General features: G+C 36.3%; 1 protein-coding gene across 1 annotated transcript in view; it reads left to right on the top strand.

The window, feature by feature from the left end:
- PSMD14 (proteasome 26S subunit, non-ATPase 14) overlaps positions 1-9,635 on the top strand; it is a 31,966-nt gene extending 22,331 nt beyond the window's left edge. Inside the window, exons 7-11 of the mRNA XM_053471039.1 lie at positions 5,573-5,680; positions 6,584-6,658; positions 6,917-7,042; positions 8,416-8,478; positions 8,859-9,635. Of these exons, the coding sequence (XP_053327014.1) occupies positions 5,573-5,680; positions 6,584-6,658; positions 6,917-7,042; positions 8,416-8,478; positions 8,859-8,957 (471 nt within the window). The 3' untranslated portion in view covers positions 8,958-9,635. The remainder of the gene's footprint in view (positions 1-5,572; positions 5,681-6,583; positions 6,659-6,916; positions 7,043-8,415; positions 8,479-8,858) is intronic.
- The last annotated feature ends 4,333 nt before the right edge of the window (positions 9,636-13,968 follow it).

Consider the following 13,968-nt stretch of genomic DNA (forward strand, 5'->3'; position numbering starts at 1 on the left):
CAAAAAATAACCTGTTAAAAAGAAAAAATGTTTTTGGAAAAGCTAATTCTTCACGAAGGTCTCCAGTGCTTGGGAGTTCACCTCGTAAAGCTGCTTGGGGTTTGGAGAGCAGCTCTTGTATCAATTAAAAACGGGTATATTAGTCCATTAAGTGACATTTCAAAATACAAAGTAAACGTGAAATAAACAACTTGATCTGTGTTTTTTGGAAACCGCGACCGATGCAATCATCTCATATGCTCTAAAATGCTGCAGTGCTGGACTTTAATTATCTGCTAATGTGAATAAATAAGGTTAATTGCTGTACGATAATAAGACACATTCTTGTTCATTTCTTTTTACAACAATGAATACCATGTAATGACCGACTTTAAATGTCTTTAGAGCCAGAATTCTTGCCCATGCATTTTATGGTGCAAGTTGAAGCCACCTTCCTCATATGCTTCTTACATTCACACCTCATTTTATTTAACCCTGAATGGAACAGCAAGGAGAACGTTGTTTGGTCTCTTTACTGCCGTAGAGTAGTGCAAATCAAGTGTTTTGTGTGTCTCTGCCTGCTGCGGTAGGAAACAAGACGGACGACCTTCTTTCTGAAATAGGTATAATATATTAATATCATTGTCAGCGAAAAGATCTTTTCCTTTATGTCCGAATAACCATCGCGTGCTATGTAGAATAGGCATCTGCTGTAATTAATATATTGTATATATATTATAATATTGAATATATATTGTATAATAGTATACCGGTGAGCATAGTGAATACTAAATCATATAATGTATCGCTGAGCATAGTATTACATTATATGATTTAGTATTCTATAATACTACGCTCATCGAAATAGAATACTAAATCATATAATGTATCGATGAGCATAGTATTACATTATATGATTTAGTATTCTATAATACTACGCTCATCGAAATAGAATACTAAATCATATAATGTATCGCTGAGCATAGTATTACATTATATGATTTAGTATTCTATAATACAATGCTCATCGATATAGAATACTAAATCATATAATGTATCAATGAGCATAGTATTATAGAATACTAAATCATATAATGTATCGCTGAGCATAGTATTACATTATATGATTTAGTATTCTATAATACTACGCTCATCGAAATAGAATACTAAATCATATAATGTATCGATGAGCCTAGTATTATATGATATTATATTGGCTTACAGTTTTAGAAACTTTTGCACTGAAGGACAAAACGCCATTGCAAGAATAGCTATAAAACTGAGAAATATCAATTCCTACAAGATCACGTTAAATATAGTTGAAAATCGTCCCGCAAGCCAGTGTATCTCAATATTTGTTCGATCAACATGAGACAGATGACAAACCGGCAGATTTTTTTTTTTTCCCTTTCCTTCCTCCTCTTCTTCTATTTAGAAGAAGCCAAGTTTGGAAGATTTAATTGTTTGAAAATAATCTGGCATTTATTTTATTTTAGGGGAAATATTTATTTTTTGCAATCCATGGGTCAGTCACCTGCCATCTTTGTATAGAATAAATATGGAATTCCATTCTTGTTTTTCAAGCCACAATGAATTCACAAGCGAACACAGATGTACAAAAAAGATGCAGCTTCTATTTCCTATTGACAGCTTCCAAATATTTAGTATCCAATTCCAAGAGTTGCAATTAGTACAGAATCCACGGTTCTCCAACCACACATCCCACCAGCTAATTATATTTGCAAGGTCAGAGAAAATACATATTTCCCGAGAAATAAAGGGCTGTATTAATACATGTTTTCTTCTTGGCTGTTACAACCGCAGTTTGTTGATCTGGAGTATAATGTGTACAATTCACAAATTTGTCTGATAACAGAAAGTGGTGTGTGATTGTGTTTATTTTACTAACCAGTATATTCACAGCAATCACTTCCAAATATCTCTCCAGTAAAGATGTGTTAATTACAAAACAGACAAGGTCTTCTATTATATTAAAGCTACTAACAAGAAGACAGCAGGAATCACACATTTAAATAGCATCATCAACCTCTATTTTAGTCCTCTGTTTTGATCCGCGCGTTGCACGTAGACCAAAGGTTCTACTAAAGACGAAGTCTATGAAATAGGCAGCGTTATATGAACAAAATATATTCAACAAGAAACAGACCTTTTAACTTGATTTTCAACAAGCCCACGAAATGATACGCTCTTGTATGCTACCGATTCATGCAGTGATAATGGAGGCAATGGCTGGAGGGTTCCCTTACCTACCCAAACCGCCAATGGTTTTGTTATAAATTGTCTCCTGCTCCCGAGACCTCGTATACAAGGAGGGTTACTCGGTGGAGGGTCTTCATTTATGTGGTCAAAAGCAACAGTGCCATCTTATGCGTCCCTTCTTACATTTTAAGGGGTAACTTGACTATATTAGGAATTATTGTTGAATGGTGTTATGCAGGTCATCCTAATGAGTTAATTAATATTGATATTTTAATGGAATGAGTTCTCCTAAACAAACAGCTTACCAAAACTTTAGGTATGCCACGATTTGTTTGCTTGTTAACCATACAAAGCAAAAATTGCGTTCCATTTGATTTTATTTTATAGAGCGCCTCCACCTACCAGATCAATGAGAAGCTTGGCCAACCACCTTTATGGCCTGTGGAGGGATAAACCAGCATGATTAGTGGCCCTGTTAGTATTGCAAGGGCTAAATGATTTTCTTTTGAATATTTTAATGATCGTTACCAAAGAAATTGGACCTTTTTTCTATAAAGTACTCAAATGGTTTTGACATTTTACTTTTGTGCTTAGCTTCCAATAACGAAACAATCGTTCTTCCATTGACGTAACTTTAGCGTTGTCTCGCACGTGCAGCAGAGAATTGTATTCACCTTTATCAGAGAACTGTAACATAAATTACTTTATTATCAGTGTTATGACAATGGCTTAATCTTGGCGTTTTAGCTTAAAAAGCGAATTGTCTGCTCCTTATAGCCTTATTTTACTAGCATAAGGTTTGTAACCCAGTCTGTGACAAAGACAAAAGTATGTTCTTTGCTGCCTTTGTGTGTGAAGCAGAAAGGCATGCGTTTCGTGTAAAGATTGTTCTGCATAAAGTTTGTCTGAACATAAGACTTGTTTACTATGGTGTACGGTGTGTTGGTTTTTCTCTATGAAGAATATCACCAGAGTTTTCTTTATTATGAAGAACGCAGATTTTAAAGTAAAAGACATAAAACATGTCTTGAAGTGCCCACTAGGATAATTTCTGTAATCTTACTGCTGTGTAATTAACACCTATTCGCCTATAACTCATTAGCTCTGGACAAGAATAAATCTATTTATTTTTATATAAATCACCAAAAAAGTGACTTTGAACGTGGCACGGTTGTTGGAGTATTTCAGAAACTGCTTATCTACTGGGATTTTCACGCACAACCATCTCTAGGGTTTACAGAGAATGGTCCGAAAAAAAAAGAGAAAATATCCATTGAGTGTCAGTTGTGTGGACGAAAATGCTTTGTTGGTGTCAGAGGTCAGAGGAGAATGGGCAGAGTGGTTCCAGATGACAAAAAGGCAACAGTAACTCAAATAACCACTCGTTACAACCAAGGTATGCAGAATACCGTCTCTGAACACACAACACGTCGAATCTTGAAGCAGACGGGTTCCAGCAGCAGCAGAAGACCACACCGGGTGCTGCTCTTGTCACCTAAGAGCAGGAACCTGAGGCTACAATTTGCACAGGCTCAACAAAATTGGACAATGGAAGACTGGAAGAACGTTGCCTGGTCTGATGAGTCTTGATTCCAGCTACGGCATTCATGAAAGCATGGATCCATCCTGACTTGTATCAATGGTTCAGGCTGCTGGTGGTGGCATAATGGTGTGGGGGACATTTGCTTGGCACAGTTTGGGCCCCCGGATCTCCATCCAATAGAGCTCCTTTGGGATGTGGTGGTTTGCATCATGGATGTGCAGCCGACAAATCTGCAGCAATTTCGTGATGCCATCATGTCCGTATGGACCGAAATCTCTGAGGAATGTTTCCAGCACCTTGTAGAAAGTCTGCCACAAAGGCAGTTCTGAAGACAAAAGGCGGTCCAACCCTCTACTTATAATATGGTTTGGACCAATAAATGCAACGGCTATGGACGTTTTTTTTTTTCATTGTTTTTTTCCAAGAAAATAACAGGGACGCATCCAAAAGTTATGCATAAGGTTTTTTAAATATGTGGGAGACGATTCAAGCACATACAAAGATGACAAGAAATTGGAATGAAAAGGCGAAGCGCAGACTGCCTTTGGCAAAGGGTTGTTCTTGGGAATCTTTCATAAGCATCGCTGATTTAGATGTGATAATCCTGTTATTTTCCGCCCTACTATGGAGCTAAAAACAAACAGAGGGATTTTTTTTGTATGGATGTATGTTTTTTGGGGTTTTTTTTTATAATCCTAGAAAATATGGTGGCTCACAAGTCCTCCTTGTTACACTGCTTTAAACATTATTATGACTATTATTACGAATTATTATTACTACCACTAATTATTATCTATTGTTTATAAATAGCACCAAAAGTTTATGCATCATTTATTACGTATTTGCTTCAGTTTAGGGTAGTGGCAAACTAGTCGAAGATTGTGGCTTCTGCATATATAGATATCATACACTACAGTGGAATTTCCCAGACTCATTTAAACTTTCTGGTGGTATACGTGGTAATTGTGTATGGAGAACTATGGAGGTGTTACGTCTAACCCAGACGTTTGTGGATAACGTGAGCATTTGGACGTTATACGGGCCAGCACCAGTGAGCTTCTACATGATGAGCCGAGCTGGCCCTGCATAGGGCATCGCATTAACATTGGAACATGTTCAACTTAAACGTATCTGCAGAGTCCCTGGTTACTGGAAAACATACTAATGTTGAAGCGTAGCTACACTGAATATCCAAATACAAAAGTATACTTTTTCCCTAATCTTATGTTTTTATTTGTAGTATATTTCATATTAGTTTTATTTTATATGTAATATATGTAATTGATGTGTTGGAAATGAATAAATGCCAGATTGTGACTTGGAACTCACGGGTCGGCTTGAATGTAAGCCGTGTGTGATTGGCAGGGGATATTAGAGGAATGTTCCTCGCTGGTTATAATTTTGCTGTCATATGGGTTATCTTTCGTAGTGTAATTGATGTGACAGGAATGGGCCAAGGACTCGGTCCCTCAGCTTGTGCTCACTTTCACATTCAGCCTTCTTCTGACTTTGAAGATGATGAGAGGGAAGCCAGGTGTCCAGCCTGTGGACCTTACTGTTAAAACCTCTTTAAAAATAAGCATCAATACAATTCTCTTCAGTAGCAGGAAAATGGAGAGAGGGGAAAAAAATCATCCCCGGCGATGATGCTTTTCGTTACAGAACTATATAAATGTCCTGATGGCTCACTCAGCAGGGGGGTCCTTTTTTATTAATATTATAATTAAAAGAATGTTTGGGAAACTGCCAACAAGCAAGCGAGACGTTCACACCAAGTCCATTGTTGAGTCCTGCAAGGGATTCATATGTTTGCTTGGCTTTCTTTTACAGGTCGTCATTGATGCCTTCAGACTGATCAATGCGAACATGATGGTCTTGGGACATGAACCAAGGCAAACAACCTCAAACCTTGGGCACTTAAACAAACCGTCCATACAGGTAAGTGCTGCCCTTGAACCAATGCAACTACTAAATCGTATGTAATGGTGTTTTTCTATAAAGATAAAAAATATATATTAAGTTCTACATGTGTCCATTTGACATATTTATAGTGTGCACATTTATTTGCCCCCACAAAGGTCCATCTACAGCTCTAATTTTATTAGTTGTAAATGTCTTGTAGCAACAAGCCATTTTTTTTTATTAATTATGATTAATGATTAATTACGAACTCACTCGTTAATATGGTGCTATAGGTTTCCTGCGTGTTTGAAATTGTAGAAGTATCTTGTTTTAGAGCCAATCGTCTTGGGACTTGTGGCTTTGTTTGTGAGACGGAGGTTTGATCCGATGCCTATTATGGCTTAAGATTTTTTTTTTCTTTGTTATGCACACCCATAGTATAAAATGCATCTAGTATACGTTCCTAACGTTCTGCAGTCAGAACGAGTAAAGCCAATATGAAGTCTAATGAGGATGAAATAGCCCTTGTTTGTTTTTTTTCTAGCTGGGGATGGACAAGCCCATACTTGCATGTTTCTAGAGAATACATTATACTGGACCCTTTAGCCAGGGTTTAATGACCTATCCTGTAAACATCATAGCATCTCGCATGTTCATTATTTTGAAGAAGAAAAAAAACGGTTCCCTTTGTGTCCAGAATGATTAAAGCCAATCCCGCCTAATTAACGAAGAACAGCATTCTGCTTTAACTAAGCAGAGTGTGTGCGTTTTTCATAATACCCACTGATACTTTCGAAATAAAGGTCATACTTCTTAATGTAAAACATGCGTACGATGATTTCTAGCATCACACGGTATATAACCAACCGTTCATTTATTGCTGACCGTAAAAACTTTTTATGTGTATTTGCTTATAACTTATTTTATTTTTTTTATTAGGCTCTCATTCACGGCCTGAACCGACATTACTACTCTATAACCATAAACTACAGAAAAAATGAACTGGAGCAAAAGGTATGGCATTTCCGCTACTCAGTAACTTGCATGGAAGAGCTTAAGTGTCGTTCTTATATTTAGTCACTTAACCGCCCGTTTCCTTTTCTTTTAGACTAGAGTCCGTTAACACGTTTAGTAATCACACCTTCCTAGGTTGAATGTCCTTTCTTTATGGCTCTTTAATCAGTGGATTAAGTCACTTGACTCCAGATGCTGTTACATGCTGTAGTTTGGTTCATTAATCTGATACTTTTTTTTTTTTTTTTTTTTTATAAGATGTTGCTGAATTTGCATAAAAAAAGTTGGATGGAAGGCTTGACTCTTCAGGACTACAGTGAACACTGTAAACTCAACGAGACTGTTGTAAAAGAGATGTTGGAGCTAGCAAAGAATTACAACAAGGTATCAAGAATGCACGTAACATAAGACCATTTCAGCTTTTGTATGAAGACAGGATGTATTTTTAGGAAAATTTAATTTGTGGGTTTTTTTCCTTGGTTGAGCAAAGGTTTGTGCAAAATAGCATGTGCAATAAGGTTATACAATAAAAAAAAATATTAAATATAAAAATAATTAAGAGAACACATTTATACACAAATGCTTTTTTTGAGGATATAACGCAAACACCTAGCTTTGCTTCTTTTTTTTATATATATACAAATATATCCTGGGTTTAGCAAGCCTAGCCCAGACTTACACAAATATCTAATGTAGCTTCCATTCTGGTCTATTAAAAGGATGCATTAAACTAAGTTAAAACCCAGGAGGCTTCTACTGGTTTCTGAAAGGAACAGCATAAGTAGACTCAACATTTCTGCATAATGCAGAGCCTTGATGCTTGGCCGAATATTTCAGTTGTCACCAACTACTTATGGGGTGGATAAGTCCATAGCTTTTAAAGCCTTATTGTGTGCATTTTTTGCTCTGCTTAATATTGACTTTTATGGACATATCCCTTCTTGGCGTCGAGGAACTTCCTTCTGCCTCATGTGTCCATCGCTGGCCGCCCTAGTTTAAATTGCCCCCCTGTGCATACAGCGGTTTCTTGCAGTTCTGATTATGAAGTGGTTAAAAATATCATGATTCCTCTGTGTTGGCTCATTACTGAATCCCATTTACATATATCAGAAGAAACTCGCCTCGCCGTGCAGTGGGAACTGATTAGTAACTGAGCCTGTAGCGCGTGTTGTCATTTCGTTTTTTTTCTTTTTTTCCCTTCTTAGTGTGGCTGCTGCCAGTGGATCGGAGTGGGTGTTAGGCATGGCATTGAGAATGGATCTAGTTAGCTTTGATTGATTTGAGAGTGAAAACCCAGCAGTCACTCCACTTGGGCGCATATTAGTAATTGTTTGTCTGAGGCTAGAAGAACACATTCAGGCATCTTTAGAATTGTCAGACTTGATTAGAATATACTTTAATTGGACTCGCACACAAAGTAAGGGAAGCCACCTGGTTACCACGACAAGATGCGTGTAAGTTTCTGATTATAAATAATTTTAATGACACCAAAAAAGTTGATACAAAAGAAACACCAGCAATATAGAATGGAAACATTGATGCAACATACTTCATTATGTCGAAAGTTATCTGGGTCATTTCATTGTGTGAGTGCTTGTTAAGAGCGCTCTTTTTATCTTATATATATATCATTATAATATATATACAATATAAATATTATATATATATATATATATAAATAGTATTTTGGTTTCTTGTTGAAAGTGCACCAATATTTGATCTTCTTATCTCTCCTGCTATCTTGTTTTTCTCTCCAGGCTGTAGAGGAGGAAGATAAAATGACACCAGAACAACTTGCAATCAAAAATGTGGGGAAGCAGGTAAGTGGCAAGAATGGAAAAACTTCAAGGCAGAAATTATACTATATTGCCAGGTGCATGATAATGATAAATAGTGCATTGTGGGCATAAGGCAATTTTAGTAAATATAATTACAAATAAAACATATCCTCTGACCTTTACAGTATAGTATGTACTTAAAAAAAATGTTTTTATTTTTGTTTTTTTAATTTGCTGTCGGTGACAAATTCACTTAAATATACCTTTTAAATCAAGCTTAAGGGTATCATTCCAATTCCTTAATACAAAGCTAGCCTATGTATACAAATGTGGATTTTAGAATTTATTATCTGAAATTCTAAGGAAATTTGGGAAAATAAATCTTTTGGTTTTAATTTTTATTTTCTCCTTGTTCTGCTTAGGACCCCAAACGCCATTTGGAAGAACACGTGGACGTTCTGATGACCTCAAACATAGTCCAGTGTTTAGCAGCGATGTTGGACACTGTTGTATTTAAATAAACGGTGTGTGAGGGTCTGTCATACAAGTTCAGCGGTGTGGCCGGATTACACAAGGAATCAGCAGTCCATCTTATTATTGCGTTACATTGTGATGTATCGGTATATACACAGAATCAAATATCACTTTGCATTTTTCCCATTCTTAAAATTAAATGCCATCTGGGCGCTATTTGAAAGCAAACTAAGTATCTCTATAAAACAATTTGTTCGGATGAATATGACTTGAAAAATCAAGCCCTATTCTACATAAACAGTCTACATATTATATTGTTGGTGTGCAGACGCTCAATTACTTAAACGTTTTTGTGGAATTGATTGGTGCCGGCCAACTAAGAGCCGCTCTTGCGGAGACTGTATTAAAGTTATTTCAATTGTTGGGGAGGATTCTACTATAAACTTTACTATAGATGAGTCAAAGACATCCAATAACGTGAACTGCTGCTTTAAATGTACAACATCTGGCATCGCTTGCAGTCTGGGACCAGCGCGGTAACACCTTTTCAGTCTCCGTTGTGCAATTACTTCTGTTCGTAGACGTCAGGGTGTTCGCAGACTGCAAAGTAGATTGAGACTACATTAGGGCAAATTTTATTAACTTTCCATTTGATAGCAAAAAAAGAAACATGTACCACAAATGATATATTGTGTTTCCGCATAATAAAAATATTGTTTGAAAAATACTGTGTCAATTATATTACTAACGTGTCTCTGTATTTATCTCATTATATATTTAGCTTCTAGTTTAAATAACCTATCTACATAGATCGGTGAACATTAGAATGCATAGTAGGGCACACAGCACTCGTCACCAGCTCAAAAATGGCAAAGAATTGCTGTAGATTGTTATATTTTTCCCCGATTTAAACAATGCATATTGAAAATGTATTTCTAATTTACATTCCTATTCGTTAATTTCTGTGTGATTACATATTTTTGGAAAGTACCTTAAAGCTAAAAATATATAAGGTTAGATATTTTTGTATTACTTTATAGACAAAAAGGCCTCTGCTGTTTGTGTACAGGGGGTATAGTGGTTATTTTTTCCCCCATTGGTTATGTTTATCAAGGTAAAATAGGAGAAATTCTGATACTTTTTGGATTACAAATGACTGTGCATGAATGGGGATTACCGGTAGGTAAAGAGGCTTGCCAGTTGGTATCAAAGGAACATATTCTACTTTGTTATATGGAAACTATATATGTCCGGTTATGAATCTATTAATATAACGGGGAAAATAATTGTAAGTGTCCCCCAAGTGTCATAAGATGTGTACAAGTTGGAGTCGGTAATTAGATGGATCTGCTGTACTTTTGACAGGGCCAGGAGCAGAGGGACTTACAAACAAGACTGAGGTGGACGTATTAAAATGTGATAAGTCTAGTAGCATGTTTAAATAGGAAAGAAAATAAAAAAATGGTATTGTCAGGCTTGGACTACTGGTGGGGAAGCTGATAGAATAAAAGAATTTACCAAAAACTGCTTAAAAATTCAGCTATAACCTATGGGAAAAAGAAAAAATGCAACTCTACATGGTAGAGTACACTTTTCATGTATCTTTTAATTTTCACCACTAGATATTATTTGCCATTATTACAACCTTCCACCACATTCTTGGTAAATTCTACCATAGTGATTTCATAAACTTTTTGAAGGTGTATGTCAAAATGGTTAAGGCAAATAGGAAGCTATGATTAAAAAATATATAATATATAATAATTATAATCATTGCTTAAGCCCTTTTCTTTGCCACCTGAGACTGTGTCTCATTGAGCCTCATTAACTGTACTCTTGGCACCTGCCTAGTGTTTGGTGTTCTGGTCATCCCTCTGCTTTACATCTGTCATTAATAGATGTAGTTCAATTAAAGTGTTGCTTCTCTCTCCTATGGAATGTGTTCTACGGAATGGATGGACACCTGGCAGGAGACGTGGTCTTCTCTGAGTTTAACGAGTTAAGAATGTGTTGTAGTATAGAATCAGAGGAGTCGCCTTTATTGCATTCTGTAAATGTCAGTTCCAGCACGAAGTACAGTTTGAACTTACAAAATGCAGCTGAACACCACAGAATCCGGACTTTTGACTTCCAAGTTCTTGTGCTTTACACCTGCCAGGAGGGATGTTGTGAATGATGGAGGGCCTCCTGCTGCAGTCATTTTAACAAAATCCACCCTTTAGAAAACAGAATGTGTAAGAATTTTCAAAAAAATGTTCTTCGAGCCAAAATTGTGTTGATAGTAAAGAAAATTGTGTTGATAGTAAAGAAAAGGCTATTTAATTTAATGAAAGCCTTCACGTAGGTCCTTGTTTATTGTGGAGTGCTTCTGGGTCGGAAGGATCAATCTGCTTATTAAGGTGCTAGGATTGATTTCTGACATGAACGTAAATTTGTTTACTTTTTTTCCAATTCATTTTAAGGGCTGTTAAACTTTATCCTGAAAAGGTAACATTTTTTAAAATTTCATGTATACATCACTATCTGCTGTTTAACTTCTGGTGGGTACCTAAATCAAGCCTATTACCTACTTTTAGATTAGGTTAAACCGTAGTTTGCCTCTTCTTCCCTGCTTAATTTATTGACTTTATGTATTGTAAAGTCTTTTTTGTAATATAATTATGATGGGCTGCTTTGAGTAAAGAACGCCTTTGTTTCAAACCCATGGATACATAGTCTGTGTAATACTTGACTCCATTGACTCCAATTGCATTATAAAAGACTTGCTGTGAATTTAGCCTTCAAGAGAAGGTCTGAGCTGGCCATCCATAATGCTGCTAAATTTGGAGGATGATTGTCAAGAAACCTTTTAATTTGTACATCTCACCTTACCTTAGTTTCGTTTTTGTACATCCACGTATCCATTTCCCATAAGACTTTTAATTTTATATCACATTTTATCTCCAAACAAAAGATGTCTGAGCAATCAAGGCAGATTGGTTGACCATGAGGCACAACAGCTTATTTAAGTAAAGAACAATTTAGTTTCAAACCTATGGATTACCTGATCAAGGTTCATTCGTGTGCACAAATTGGGTTTTACCAGTCTCACATATGCAGTCTACTTTGATATAATAAACACAGTTTATTTGAACCTGAAACCTGAAGGGGTTCCCAGATTTCTTCCTTACAGAAGGCTATTTAATTAGATGGGCTTGTGGTAAACACTGATCAAAGGCCTTTGTTTAGAAGATAGGTCCCTACACTGAGTTTTATTTTGAGGATACACACATTAAATGTGTTTTTTGAAAGATTACATATACTGTCCTACCTAAGTATAGAAAGCTGTAACTTGGTGGATGTCAGAATTTGTCATCAATAGCCACATAAACACACACACACACACACACACATATGTTTTAGCTCCTTGCCTTGTGGCTTCACAATTTACCATCTGCTTACTAGTAGAGTTTTGTTCATTGAGTTATTATTGAGCTCCTCATGGAGGGCTGCATATGTGCCAGGCAACTGCCCACTGGAGAGAGCAATATTTGCTGGGGTATAACCACAAGGACAAGTATACACCTTCCTTTCCAGTGGTGCACTTTACAAATGTACCTTGAGGTCAGTCCTTGGACATACTTGTTAGACATGATTTTATTAAGTGTATTTTTATTCCCACCAGACCATTATACCACAGGGTGTTCTACTGGACAGTCAAATGCCTGGGACAAGTGAGTAGGCCACTTCTCTTGGAAAGACTCTAAAAATGTATTACATTAATGCTAGAAGGGCCTTTGTCAAGATGGTCATCGTAACAAAAAAAAACCAAAACCCATTCCAGATGGAACAATATGAAAAGAATCCTGTGCATGGCTGCATGAAAAGGAGGACTGGCACGAAACAGCCCAATGGACCAACCCCAGCTAAAAGAGCCTATAATAAAAATATGAATATGTGATAAAAGGATACAGAAAGGACCCAGTTGTGTAAATAGTTTGTTGTTCTAATTAGCACGGTAGTTATGTTTGGAATTAAAGAAAACTTTTTTCTAGTGGACTGTGTTCAGCTCCCCCTTTGTCAGTTCTCTTGGTGCATGGTTCTGTCAATGCAATACTTTACATCTTCTCAGTGCATGAATTACAGGAACATCTTTGGAAAACACAAAAAATTGTCTCCACATAAAAAGGTCAATCGAGAGAAAACAGAAGATCACCTCCGTCATACATTTGTATGTATTAGTGATACAGATAAATGCAAAACACTAAAAGACACTACCACTCTTGGTGCATATATTGAAGGGGTTGATCATAACAAAAAAAATAAAATTAAAATTAAAATAAACAAGATCCAATTGTAATCCAAAAAATTCTATGGTATTTTGTACATTTGCTTGAATTCTAATACTTTACCATTTTCTTATATTTGCAAGAATAAATATACGGTAATTTGACTTTGCATTTGGTTGATGATAATGGGATTTGGTAATTTTTTACATAATGTAATTAGTAATAATAATAAAAAAATACTATGATTATGCATAACAGTGGGCAGTGTAGAGGTGCATGGCTATGAAGCTACAAATTATCATCAGCTCCTCATGTAAATGTGTCCATCTAAATTTACCCATCACCAATTTGACAGGTTCCTCACTTTATTTACTTTTGCTACAATTTATCAAACTCACATGCTGGCCTTTTAAAAGTATTGTTAACATGTACTGCAGCTGCTTTGAACTACACCACCCATCATGCCCAGCCATCCTTTCAGTGCAATGGGATTAGAAACTCTGAACTGCACTAGCTCCAGAAGCTTTGCATTGTTGAAAATGTAGTCAGGACATGAACAATGATGTCATTGATGGCTCATAATAAATAAGAAACCAATGTATTCTTGGAAAATGTTATAATGTCTGCTATAGGTTCCTATTAACTAGAGATGGTATACATAAGCAATCCCCAGCAGGGATAAGGTCCATTTATATCATACATGTTATTAGTAGGGTCCCCATGGTCCCTTATTATCAGTGCTGCACCATGCATCATTTAGAGTTCCTCTAATTTAAAATAGGGGGTCTTT

The sequence above is a fragment of the Spea bombifrons genome, chromosome 7, assembly GCF_027358695.1.
Source record: "Spea bombifrons isolate aSpeBom1 chromosome 7, aSpeBom1.2.pri, whole genome shotgun sequence".
In the NCBI taxonomy this organism is placed as follows: Eukaryota; Metazoa; Chordata; class Amphibia; order Anura; family Pelobatidae; genus Spea; species Spea bombifrons.